At 41.5% G+C, this 13,788-nt stretch overlaps 2 protein-coding genes across 2 annotated transcripts; one reads left to right on the plus strand and one right to left on the minus strand.

The window, feature by feature from the left end:
• The first annotated feature begins 395 nt into the window (after positions 1-395).
• On the plus strand, positions 396-8,752 carry LOC115662225 (cellulose synthase A catalytic subunit 1 [UDP-forming]). The gene is made up of 14 exons (XM_030584396.2): positions 396-655; positions 1,709-1,904; positions 1,997-2,178; positions 2,590-2,710; positions 2,799-2,985; positions 3,551-3,817; positions 3,935-4,280; positions 4,724-4,861; positions 4,960-5,085; positions 5,626-5,838; positions 5,944-6,208; positions 6,490-6,686; positions 6,768-7,118; positions 7,828-8,752. The coding sequence occupies exons 1-14, from the start codon at positions 575-577 to the stop codon at positions 8,413-8,415; spliced, it is 3,258 nt and encodes a 1,085-aa protein (XP_030440256.1). The 5' UTR covers positions 396-574; the 3' UTR covers positions 8,416-8,752.
• A 620-nt stretch (positions 8,753-9,372) lies between these two features.
• LOC115662226 (adenine nucleotide transporter BT1, chloroplastic/mitochondrial-like) lies at positions 9,373-12,565 on the minus strand. Its single transcript, XM_056310949.1, has 3 exons — positions 11,424-12,565; positions 10,155-10,316; positions 9,373-10,073 (listed from the first exon to the last, which is right to left on the minus strand). The coding sequence occupies exons 1-3, from the start codon at positions 11,994-11,996 to the stop codon at positions 9,600-9,602; spliced, it is 1,209 nt and encodes a 402-aa protein (XP_056166924.1). The 5' UTR covers positions 11,997-12,565; the 3' UTR covers positions 9,373-9,599.
• Between the last annotated feature and the right edge of the window lie 1,223 nt (positions 12,566-13,788).

Raw genomic sequence — 13,788 nt, forward strand, 5'->3', positions numbered from 1 at the left:
GTAAATACAAATTTTCTAAAACTGTGATCTTAATGGATAGGGTTAGGCACTTGATCTTCTGTTAAAAGGAGGCCAAGGCAATTTATACAAGAGTGATTATAACCGCACCAAAGAAGAAAATATTTTCCGATAAAAAAAAGGAAAAAATATTTAAATATTACTTATTTAGGAAAATCCCAAATTCCCCACGGGCAGACGGATCCATCCGACTCGACTCGCTCCGCGCCCTCACGAGCCGAGCCGCAGGCCGAGCGAGAAAGCGAGCCGAGCCGCCGGCTACTCGCTCATCCGGTGGAGGGGGCTCCTCACCTCAACGTCCGGGAATAAAAAAAAAGAAATGGAGCTCAATTATGGAAAACGACGGCCCGAACGATAAAAACGACAAACCATCGACGGATATAGCTGGACCGAAAAGCCAGAGGAGATCGAGAAGAAGCCGAGAGAGAGCAGAGCAGTGTGTGCGCTACAGAGAGGCATGGCGTGCTGAGGAGGCGAAGAAGAGTTCCAGTTCCTCTCTCTCTCTCGTCGGCCAGATCTCTCCCGCTCCATCTTTGATTGGTGGGTCTGAGCGAGGATGGAGGCTAATGCCGGCCTGGTCGCTGGGTCGTACAAGAGGAACGAGCTGGTCCGGATTCGTCACGACTCGGAGGGTGGAGTGAGTTGTCTGTCTTGCTCTGCTCGATTCGTCTTCCTCGTCTTTCTTTTCGCTTTCGAATCGGGTTTAGTTCCGTCTCGTGGGTGCTCAGAAATTTTGGGTAGCATTCGGATTGTGTTGATCTGGGCGTTGCTTGCCCCGAGGCTGGCTTGTGAGCTCGAGCTCTGCTCTGGGTTGACCGTTTAGCTTCCTAATTCCGGATCTTGTACGCTGGACCTTCGGCTGCCGGTGGTAGCAATGTGTGGATCGGAGTGTCGGTAGCTCTGTCGGTCGGTCGGTCTTGTGCTGTGCTCACTGTCTGGGGCCGTGGAGTTTTCTTTTTTCTTTTTTGGTTCGAAGATCGGTCGACTTGGATTCTGTAGCGATTCTGGAAATCTAATTCTTCTGTTTGCGATTCGATGCTTAGTTTTGTGATGGGGGTCGTGGCAGAGTCGGGTTTGAACTGTCTTAGTCAACGATGCGAGTTGTCTTCCTTTTCTCTGTTGCTCTCACTTGGGGTTGCCAGATCTTGGTTGTTTCATTTGCTTACTCTTCTTCTAATGAAGTTTATGTTCTTCTGTGGAAGAATTACTGGGTATCTTGTTCGATTTAATATTGGGGCAAGAAGCTGAGATCTAGATAATTCATTTCTTTTGTAAGTATTACTGCTTCAGAGGCGGAATAGTTCCGACTCTTCGATGTGGACATCACTGTTTTACAATCCAATTGAAAGATATTGTTTCGCGTGTCTTATCTCTTTCAAATTTAAGAGATTTCAGCTTACTTGTGCATCACTGTAGTTGTTTTAACTCACCGGAAGATTTACAATCAAAGTACGAGTAAGTCCTTGCTCTTGTTTTGATGATTGAAAGTGCAATGACATTGGTTGAAATGCATTCTTTCTCACTTCAGCTCGCATGCAGTCACCAATTTCCACAATATTTTAACGCAATTTGTGCTCAATTTCCTCGTTGTATGAAATCGCTATATGAGGGTGGAGAAGATGTAAAGCATAAGTCACTAGTTTCTATCTACGATGGAGTCTGATGATTGGTAATTGTATTTATGGTGCAGCCCAAACCCCTGAAAAATTTGAATGGCCAGATCTGTCAGATATGTGGTGATACAGTTGGACTTACTGCCAACGGCGATGTTTTTGTGGCTTGCAATGAGTGTGCATTCCCTGTGTGCCGTCCTTGTTATGAGTATGAGAGGAAAGATGGTAATCAATCATGTCCTCAGTGCAAGTCTCGATATAAGAGGCACAAAGGTCAGCTTATTCGGCAATGGTTCTGTCAGTGTCCTATTTCATTGTGTGGTCTACATATAAGTGATGAAGTTAACGTGGTCTTCTTGTCACAGGTAGTCCTCGAGTTGATGGAGATGATGATGAGGATGAGGTCGATGACCTGGAGAATGAGTTCAATTATGCCCAGGGAACCAGCGCTGCAAGGCGACAATGGCAGGGAGAAGATCCAGATCTTTCTTCTTCTTCTAGACATGAATCTCAACATCCAATCCCTCTTCTAACCAATGGGCAGCCGGTACGCAACTAATCGCAGTCTGATGACTTCTCAACGTCATGTACATTTCCATTACGTACATTTTACATGATAAACTTCTTGGATATTATATCAACTATAGTTTTTATATTTCTGGATTTTATTGTTTGCTAGAGATATATGATCTTTTCCTATTAAGTATGTTCTCATGGCTTCTAGTTTGCTCTAGTCGTGCTCACGAGATTACTGAATAAAAATGTTGTCAGTATTATCTGGTAGCTTTACATTGGGCGTGGAAATAATACAGTTACCGCTATTGGCTTCTGTTGTTTGTTTCTTCCACATTAAACATTATTTGCTTTTGTGTGATTCAGTACACCTTGTTAAATATGTTGTTGAACAGTCAACAAAAAAGCTACATTATTGTCTTCCTTTCTACCTAAAAATTTACAGATGTCTGGTGAAATCCCCTGTGCTACACCTGACAACCAATCTGTAAGGACTACATCTGGACCTCTGGGCCCTTCTGATAAACACGTGCACTCGCTTCCCTATGTTGATCCTAGACAGCCAGGTTTTACAGTAACTTCTGTACTTTGTGCTCTAATATTTGAAAAGATGTGCGTTGCTTAGGTTTGTTGCCTGTTTCTTTGGCATAACAGTTCCTGTGAGAATTGTGGATCCATCAAAGGATTTGAATACTTATGGCCTCGGAAATGTTGACTGGAAGGAGAGGGTTGAAGGATGGAAACTTAAACAAGAGAAGAATATGACGCAGATGCCAAACAAATATCATGAAGGGAAAGGAGACATAGAAGGCACTGGCTCTAATGGAGAAGAACTTCAAATGTAAGTGTGTTTTGAAATAATAACTATTAATAAATTGTACCTTCGGCAACATTATCTATCAATATTTATTTATTTATTTTCATTATTCTTTGACCTTGCTTGTTGTGTTTGCTTATTTATTTTGACGAAATTAAATCTAGCGCAACCTCCAGCTTCAGCATAGTCGCCTTTTCGGTCGGATAGACATGCAGATTCAATGTTTGGGCGATGGCTGTCGTGGTGTTTAAGATCCATGCAAGCGATTGCTGAACTTTATTCTTTTGAAAGAGGAGAAATTGCAAATTCTTTGGGAGGGGCTTTTGATTTTGGTCAGATTTTAAGAGTGACGAGTTTCTGCTTAATAATAAACTAGAAATGCTATGGAATTGACTTTCTAACCTACTAGCCTCCATCCTGCTCATAGTCCACCTAACAAACAGATCTGCAAAAATGACGCTTTCTCGACCTGTGAATCTGACACCTGATCTGTATGAAGATCATGTTTAATTGGTTGATATTCATATCTTTGCTTTGCATTGAGTCGTGTGATGCCTATATCATATTTGTTGATGTATTTTTCTTGCAGGGCTGATGATGCTCGTCAACCAATGAGTCGTGTGGTGCCTATAGCGTCGTCTCACCTCACTCCTTACCGTGTTGTAATTATCCTTCGGTTGATTATTTTGGGGTTTTTCCTACAGTATCGTACAACACACCCAGTGAAAGGTGCTTATCCTTTGTGGCTTACATCGGTTATTTGTGAGATTTGGTTTGCATTATCCTGGCTTTTGGATCAGTTCCCAAAATGGTCGCCCATCAATAGGGAAACATACCTTGACAGGCTCGCTTTGAGGTAGTGTTGCTCATTCAGTTTATGTTGTGTGCGCTGAACTGCTGTTTGAGTTAAACTTTAGAGTGAGGCTAATCTTTCTGGGTACATCATCACCATAATTTGTTTTTTGTTTTGTAGATATGATCGTGAAGGGGAACCTTCACAGTTGGCTCCTGTCGATGTCTTTGTGAGTACTGTGGATCCTTTGAAAGAACCTCCCCTCATAACAGCGAACACTGTCTTGTCCATACTTGCAGTGGATTACCCTGTCGACAAAGTGTCATGTTATGTCTCTGATGATGGGTCTGCGATGTTGACTTTTGAAGCCCTCTCTGAAACTGCTGAGTTTGCAAGGAAGTGGGTGCCCTTCTGCAAAAAGCACAACATTGAGCCACGAGCTCCAGAATTCTACTTTGCCCAGAAAATAGATTACTTGAAGGACAAGATACAGCCTTCTTTTGTAAAAGAACGCAGGGCAATGAAGGTGAGTTATGGGATGTACTGGGTAGTTGGTGCTTGCATGCTGTCGTAGGAGCCTAAACATAGTCACCGACTGCGTTCCTGTCTGTAACCGTATCATGCTTGTCATACTTGACCTGCATGCATAGTGTAAAGACATGTAATGGACTTGGATAGTTTTGTGAATGCTTTGCCAATTCTCTTGCTCCTCTCCTCAGATACCTTTTAGTCCTTGTTCTTTTTTCTTCACCTTGTGGTCCTTGTCTAGAAAAGCACTAAAACTGAAATGAAGGTCATTGGGAAGGTCCAAATATCACATATTTTACCTTTGTGACTCAGTTTCTCGGGAAAGGCAAAATTGATTTAGTGGTTTGCCTATCGACAATGTGGCTATTAGTCAGATGCATTATCTATTACAAATTGTTTAGGTATATATAATGTAAAATTGTCTGATCATGTGTTTTGTAGAGAGAATATGAGGAGTTCAAGGTGCGAATCAATGCTTTGGTTGCAAAGGCACAAAAGATGCCAGAAGAAGGGTGGACAATGCAGGATGGCACTCCCTGGCCTGGAAATAACTCCAGGGATCATCCTGGAATGATCCAGGTATACACTCTTATCCAGTATTCCAGAAGCATTTAAATCAACCCTATCCTCTCTTATGTGTCTGGTTAATGTTTTCTTTTTGTTGTCCAAAATAATAGGTTTTCCTGGGCCACAGTGGGGGACTGGATACTGATGGAAATGAGCTACCTCGACTTGTTTATGTTTCTCGTGAAAAGCGACCTGGATTCCAACATCACAAGAAAGCTGGAGCCATGAATGCTTTGGTTTGTCATCTCTATACATCTTATGTGGCTTTTCTTGTCTTGTGTCTCTTTTAGTGACAGGCTGACAGCTGTAATTGCAAACACATGAATGTATGTTGGTGGGTGTTGTTGTGATTTAGTTTTTCAGTTTAGATTCTTTATTTAGGTTCTTCATTGCTTGCTTGCATTGAAATCTGTATCTATATGCATTAGGATCCTGATTAATGGATCTCTTGGTTCGAGAAATTGCATTCCAAGTTTACACTTCCTTACCGAAGCCTATTCTTTTTGTGCTTTCAGTTTAACGTGAAATTCTTTTTTTCAAGGATCAGTTATGATTTATTTTTTTTTCTTGTGTGGGATCATAATGTTGATAGTGCTGTCTCTAGCTTATAGTAAAAACACTATTTCTCTTCATATTGAGAAACAAATATTAGAGTTTGATTTTGCTGCATTGCTGCTTTTCTGAATGTTGTTCTTATCCGCTGGAGATACTGGTTAGATCTGCTTGTTATTTTTTGGCATTTCTGAATGTATAACTTTCTGTTTTATGTCATGTAGATCCGCGTTTCGGCCGTCCTAACCAATGGAGCATATCTTTTGAACGTTGACTGTGATCACTACTTTAATAACAGTAAAGCACTGAAAGAAGCAATGTGTTTCATGATGGATCCTGCTTATGGAAAGAAGACGTGCTATGTGCAGTTCCCACAACGTTTTGATGGGATTGACTTGCATGATCGATATGCTAACCGCAACATTGTCTTCTTTGATGTAGGTGTCTCTTCATCTTTATCCTATTTCCAATATGCTAGTTATTTATGTTCATTTGTTGCCTTTTTTCTGTGCTAGATTTTCATATTCATGATCTGAATGCAGATTAACTTGAAAGGGCTCGATGGCATCCAAGGCCCTGTCTATGTTGGAACTGGATGTTGTTTCAACAGGCAAGCCCTTTATGGATATGACCCTGTATTGACTGAGGAAGATCTGGAACCCAATATTGTTGTAAAGAGTTGTTGCGGTTCGAGAAAGAAGGGGAAGGGTGGCGATAAGAAGTACATTGACAAGAAAAGAGCAATGAAAAGAACTGAATCCACCATTCCAATTTTCAATATGGAAGATGTTGAGGAGGGGGTTGAAGGTAGGTCTTGATTTAATTTTGAGTTTCCTTCCGTATCTTTGGACGTAAGAGAACAGACCTATACTGGTCCAGATGCCTGGAATTACTCCATGATTACTGTTGAAACTAGCCTGAATAGATATTAGATTGGGCTATCTTCCCTTGCCCTTCGAGGACCACCTTAAACTTTAGAATAAACAAAATAATGTTGCTCTCTTTTGATGTTACTTAGTTGTTAGACTAACTTAATATTACCTTTGCTAAGTGTGATGTCATGTTGATGGCACCAATTTGTTTCGTAGGGTATGATGATGAGAGGTCGCTCCTGATGTCTCAGAAAAGTCTAGAGAAAAGATTTGGTCAGTCTCCAGTTTTCATTGCAGCTACTTTCATGGAACAGGGTGGCCTACCACCATCTACCAATCCTGCAACGCTTTTGAAAGAAGCCATCCATGTTATTAGCTGTGGCTATGAGGACAAGACTGACTGGGGCAAAGAGGTATGTTATACGATCTCTACTCCAGCAGTAAAATTTCATGTCATATAGTAGGAATTGACTCGATGTACTTTCTACAAACAGATTGGATGGATATATGGTTCTGTTACAGAAGATATTTTGACCGGATTTAAGATGCATGCTCGTGGCTGGATTTCAATCTATTGTATGCCTCCTCGCCCAGCATTCAAGGGGTCTGCTCCCATCAATCTTTCTGATCGTTTAAACCAGGTTCTCAGGTGGGCCTTGGGGTCAATTGAGATTTTGCTAAGCAGGCATTGTCCTATATGGTATGGATATAATGGGAGATTGAGGCTCTTGGAGAGATTGGCGTACATCAATACAATTGTGTATCCCCTCACCTCAATACCGCTGATTGCGTATTGTATGCTTCCTGCATTTTGTCTTCTCACGAATAAATTTATTATACCTGAGGTAAGTGATACACCTCTCTTAAATGTAGATAATTCAATCTTATGTGCTGCTTTGGTTTGTTGTATGTTATTTATGTTCGCTCTGCTTTGGTCTTCTTTACTTCTGTCATCTGATCCTTGCATCCCCACCTCTATGGTATGGAGTTATTGTTCTCTTAATATTCAGTTTTCAATTGGCTCCGCATTTCTGTGTTAATAAAGCTTGAGATGGATGAGAAACCATTAGGAAACATTGGTCAAAGAAGCTGCCTAAACATCATTCCAACAGCTATGGTGGTTGAATAACATTCAGCTGCTTGCCAGCAAACATAGGCCTTTTGACATAGTTAAGTAAATAAGCCCCAAGTCAACCATATTCTAGTAGCCCTTACCATGTGGTCACCAAAATCCTCCTTTTCACAGGTGGACTCTTCTTTGTATTTTTTAGAGTATGATCATGATCCTTAATGACATTTATCTGCATTTGTTTTTTACCTTCAAAGCAATGTAGCAGGTAGTCCTGGCTCTTCTGCATCATTTAACTGTTTAAAGTATACATTGACAAAAGAGTGCTCAATACTATGCTAGTTTCCATTTTTATTAGATACTCTTGTTATAGTGACTCTATGCTAGACTATCTAGAGCTACATGTTAGTAATTTCAGCGTAATTAAAGATTGTTTCCTCTTTTGTTTCATCCGATGACTGACCCAATGTTATAAAAAATTGCAGATAAGCAACTTTGCTAGCATGTGGTTCATTCTCCTCTTCGTCTCAATTTTCGCGACCGGTATTCTTGAGCTCCGTTGGAGTGGTGTCAGCATTGACGATTGGTGGAGGAACGAGCAGTTCTGGGTCATTGGTGGTACATCTGCTCACCTTTTCGCTGTGTTCCAAGGGCTTCTTAAAGTGCTTGCTGGCATTGATACCAACTTCACAGTCACTTCGAAAGCAGCTGATGAAGATGGAGACTTTGCTGAGCTTTATGTGTTCAAATGGACATCGCTTCTCATCCCTCCAACCACAGTTCTTATTGTAAACATGGTTGGCATTGTAGCAGGTGTGTCTTATGCGATTAACAGCGGGTATCAGTCATGGGGTCCACTGTTCGGCAAGCTGTTCTTCGCCATATGGGTTATTGCTCACCTTTACCCATTCCTGAAGGGTCTGTTGGGCCGGCAGAATCGTACTCCTACTATTGTTATTGTGTGGTCTATCCTTCTTGCTTCCATATTCTCATTGCTCTGGGTACGGATTGACCCTTTCACCTCGGACTCCACGAAATCTGCTGCAAATGGTCAATGCGGCATCAACTGCTAATTGTATCATACTCGCCTGGGGCGGTAGCCATCTTCACATGCTTGTTGTTCTTTTATGTATATAACAAGATTCTCATTGCCACCCAAAGTCACTTGCATCATTGAGGCAATGCTTTCATCCGGGAAGAAGCTGGCTGGAAAACAGAAAAACAGAGAATGTCATTTTTTGTCGTGTCCTTTTCGCAGTGTCCGTGTCGGATCAATATAGGCATCCCGAACCTTTGATTTGTCTGTTGTTATTTATTGTGCAGTAATTTGTTGTTTTATCACGAGGATGTAGCACTTTCGAACTTAATCCAGCACTTAAAGGTTGAATATAGAACAAGTTCATTGGTCAAGTTTTTATCGCTGTTCCCGCCATTCTCTTTCAAATTGTCAACAGGTATCTTGTCAACGCAAGTCTCTACGGAAAGCATTTCCTGCACGTCGGTTAAGCCTCGTTCTCACATTACTGATAATTGAAACGCAACGCAATGCTGATGTGCTCTTTGTACATCTTCAAATTCAGACTCGACGGGTCGAATTATCGCCGCTTTTCAATTTCTTACTTAATAGCAGCCCCTCGGTGCCGCAGCAAGAGCTTGTCTTGCAGTGTGACCAGCCAAAGTTTGCATCGGAAACAAAATCAATATACGACAGGATCGTTTAATACCGAGCATTGTTCTGTCGAAGAAAGCTTAAGTTACTCATACCTGAAACTGAAACATCAGATTCCGAACATGGTACTATTATTCATTTAAACCGACAATCTAAAAAGCTTCCTTGTGCGAGGTACTCCGAGAGATTTATGCACGCTCAAAGCAGCACCTGCGCAAAACATTGCATCTCAATCGGCATGTTCTTAAACAAACCGGCCATCTTTCTTGGTTCAACTCTTGCCAATTCATCTTCTCACGAAAGGCGGTACTTGCATACTCAAACATACCAGTGCCTTCTTCAGAAACACACAAAAAACTCCGAAAGAAAAGTAAAAACCCCTTCGATATCTTTGCGAGTGTATGTAGTACCGACCTTGGTAACAATAACTTCCTTGAAGAATTCTTCCTAAGAAATCCTATGAGAAAATGAAAAAGAACATAAAGAAAAACGATTCAGCCGCAGTATATGAAGTAGTCATCTTCCTCCACCCTTTCTGTAGATGACCCAAAGCAAAAGACCTCGCTTTTTTTCTTGTCATTTATGTGATCAAGCCTCTTCATTGTCCTCAACCAGAATCCTCTTGCACGCTTCGTAACACATGAAAGATATCCCGGCAGCGGGCACCAACTTCATGCAACTAGGGCCTAAACCTCTATATAGCCCTCCAACCCCTTCCTGCTCAAGTATACTAGCAAGAGCGTGAATCACATTTTTGTACACCTGCCTTCCGCTGAGTGCTCCCACTTGCATATGCTTCCGAGCTACCTCCAATGGGAAAGTCGCACTACTTGAAATAGCGCCAGCTAATGATCCGATGAGAAGGGTCTCAATGTTCCCAATCTGCTCTTGCTTAAAAAACTTCCGATACGCTTTTCTCAATGTGTCGTAAGCAAAATAGTTGGTGGCAGCATATGGAATCACTCCGATAAGACTAGGGGCAAGGCCTCTATATAATTCTGCGGGTCCCTCGTCCCTCATTATCTTCAAGAACGCATCAAGCATACCATCGTAAACTCCCCTCTGCCACAGGGAAGGCAACCGTATCGTGTTAGCAATGACAAGATTCAATCATATCGTGTTAGCAATGACGTGGCACTATACCTGGATGGTGAGTCGAGTTTTGACCAACTCAAGAGGATATGTGCATATTGTTGAGCTCACACCAGCACAGGCACCTGCAATTAAGGAGGCAGGAAGCGGAAGCTTTGGTTGTTCCCCAGGTTTATGCGACAACTGTTTGTTGACCGTATCATAAGCAAATAGCTGCAATACATGGGACCAGAAGTTCAATTGAAAATTAAGGGATTGTAGAAGCTGGAGAGATTAAACCAAGGAGCAAGGATACAAGGAACCAAGAGAAATCTTGGGCATTAGTTAAATCCACAAGGATACATAGCACATCATGAATAGATCCGCAATGACAGCGAAGCTCCAAAGAGATGAAAGAAAGAAAATTCATATGATAAGATTGTTTACAGGTGACTAAATGAAAGAGAGCATCATTGCAGAAAGGAGACACATTTTCCAGGCAGAATATAGAGAGAAGCTGTCATACTGGGGAAACAATGTACAAAGCTTGTAGAGAAGACTAAAAACCAGAATGTCATGAATACAATCTTAATTATACATTGATATGCTGATTACCTATATATGCATATACGGAGAACCTCTTAAAAACATAATAAAATGCAGGAATAAAGTCAGCTCACGAGTCGCATGAGCTGTCGCTAGAATAAGAAACACAAGCAGCTCAGAAGTGCAACAGAAGAAAGACTAGAAAGCGAGGTCTAAGAAGTAACAAAAGATTTTTGCCACTCATTTGCCAGAGAAATCACATTCAAGATGAGCATCACCTTTTCCCTCAACAACCCAGAAAAGCCAAGAGAAACTGAACGAAGTCATGCAATGCATAGAACTTACGAGGAATAAATGAAGATCTCATGACCATTGATTAATTTCCAAAAAGCCCAACAAAGCAAAACTTACGCCCACAACAAGCAGCGCACTACTTATATAAGTTATACAAATATTCACAGCAGTGGACAACAGATTGAAAACAACAGTCTAGCAGTCATGCACAAACCTTAATGACAGTTGACAGGAACATCAGGTAGGGAAAACCATAATAAATACTGACAATTCAGATTACATGGATGCTGGATAGATTTTCCATATTGTAACATAGGAAACAACGCATGGTGATCTCCTGAATGATCAAGTCATTAGAAATATTCATATCTACCAAAATGATAACGAGGTCAACAACTAAATGCTCCGAAGCACCAGTCAAACAAATAACATCTCAATGGCCACAAAGTGGCTAAAACACTAAAATTAAGCAAAGAAAAACAAAAAGAAACTCCCGTTTACCTCAATGGCCTTGCTAGGAGCAACCCGAATCACATTCACCAAATTACCTCTAAACAAGCCCTTCCAACCATCATGCTTCATAATATCACGAAAGACCTCAGTAGTGGAATGCCCACTACTCCCAACCATCAAATGCGTTCTAATCGTCTCCAGAGGGGCCACAGCGGTTCGCGAAACTGCCCCAGCAATCGCACCACTAATCAACCTCCTCAAGGAAGGATTTTTAACCTTTATTTTCAGTCTGAGCCCAATATTTTTCTTCTTCACTGTCCCTTCCTCCTCGGGAACACCCAGTATCCCAACTCCCTTAGGCATCGACACATACTTCACCAATAATTCAACATAGGGCATCTTTATGCCGCCGCCACCACCACCACCACCACCACCTGTTTCCGCAGGGTTGGGAGGATTCGGCGTAACGCCCAAATTCCTCCCCATTTGACCAACACTGGCAAACAATCCACCTCCAGGATAGAATTCATCATCCTGGCGACACCATTGTGACCCCAAACCGCTAATAGACAAAACCCCATCGTTATAATCGTCAAACAAATGAGCTGCTTTCTTGCCCATCTACTAAAACCTCGTCAATAAACTAAGAATCCCACTGCTTTTCACGAATCAGAAGAGGCAAAAATGCCAACTTTGGCAACACAAACCTGGGATTCTTCCTCTACCCACCGAGCAAAACCGCAGAAAAACGCTTCCTAGTGGGATTCGATGAACACCCAGAACAATGTTTCATGGTTGCATATCCATTGGAAGTAAATAAGAAGGGAAAGATGGGATTTTTAATGAACAGGTAAAGGCAGAAATTTGAGCACTCGATTCGAAAGTGGTGGATGGAGTAAAGCAAGGAGCACAATAGGGAATAAGGGGAAATGCTAGTTGGAAGATCCGGTTCCTGGGTATCTGGCGTGAAGAATTCGAGAGAAGAGACGGTGATAGCTATATTAAAATAAACAACAAGGGACAGAGGTTTTTTAGTTGAAAACTTGCAAAGAACGAAGAGGGGTAGGTGAATCCTTTCCTTTCGGCGCAGTGTTGTGTCGCTGCTCAAGCGTGTGTTTTTTTATATTGGGTGTGTTTTTGGCTACGTCGTCTCTTCAAAGGATGGTGGAGCAGAGCTACGCATTCTCTTTCTCCCTCCGTGACTTCATGCTACACAGACGGAGGAGGCTGTGATTGCACGCTGGGATATTTTTCCATTTGAATATTATTCGTAAAAGGACACATTTTAAAGATTTCATAATCTCTTGGGGGGGTTTTTATTTCCATTCTCTATAACTGGTGAGGGGAAGTGCTTACATTTGGGGGAAAAAATATTAAGGCGAGGGTGGTATCTCATCAACAAAAGGTACCATTTGAGTGCTTATCATAGGATAAGTAATCCTGACATCTCTAATTTCGATTCACGACGTGTTTTGTATTTTTGAAAATTATTCTAGTACTCTCCATTGGATCTAATTACCAGCATAAAAATTTTCGATTTATCTTTGATATTCTCTTTAGTCAGAGTGAATTGAATTCGCCAATATCGAATTTGTCAATGTACATTTACCATCATCATATCACAAGATATCATGTCAAATATTGTCAAGCTTTTACGGAAATGTGATAGACTTAACTCTTTTTGGACAGTAAATAGAATCGGTTGCCTTGAGAACCGACCATCGTTCGAAAGCTTGCCGGCTTGTGTTTATGCTCTAGGTTTCAAGACGTCCTTTAGGGACTGCTGCTGCAGTAGTTTGCCCAAGTGTTCATTTTTTTGAAAGGTGGGTTAGGAACGGCCGAAAAACTTAAAAGCAAGAGAGAATTCGTACAGTAGTTTGCCCAAGTGTTCATTTTTGTGAAAGCTAGGTTAGGAACGGCCGAAAAACTTAAAAGCAAGAGAGAATTCGTGCAGTAGTTGGAGTCCATGTTCATTTCTTCCAAGGCCCAACAACAGAAATGGCCCAAATAAGGTGGTGATTACTGATTAGTTTCCTACCAATTGACCATATACTTGGACAGTTGGACTTGGAAAAGTAGATGACAGAGTCACAACCATATAGTCCTCACCAGGAAAGTAGGGAGATTGATGGTTTAACTTCAGATGGCCCCAATCTATAGATCTGTCAGTTGGCAGGTGCAGATAATATAGATCCAAAGTTACCAACCTTGTGGATCGACACTTTGTCATTGATCAACAGTTTCTCATGCCCAAAAGCTACATGTCATAAGGTATAGTTATGAAGGGAAAAAGAGCACCTTAAGGTTCTCATCTCAATCAGATGATCTCTGCACCCAATATTTTCCTGGCGTGGCTACACATTGGATCCATTAGCAGGCCCTAATGAGTTAATTAAGGTCCATGAACAATGCT

This window comes from Syzygium oleosum, unplaced genomic scaffold (assembly GCF_021117445.2).
Source record: "Syzygium oleosum isolate NSW1041296 unplaced genomic scaffold, Sole_v2.1 Sole_v2.04, whole genome shotgun sequence".
NCBI classification, from domain to species: domain Eukaryota; kingdom Viridiplantae; phylum Streptophyta; class Magnoliopsida; order Myrtales; family Myrtaceae; genus Syzygium; species Syzygium oleosum.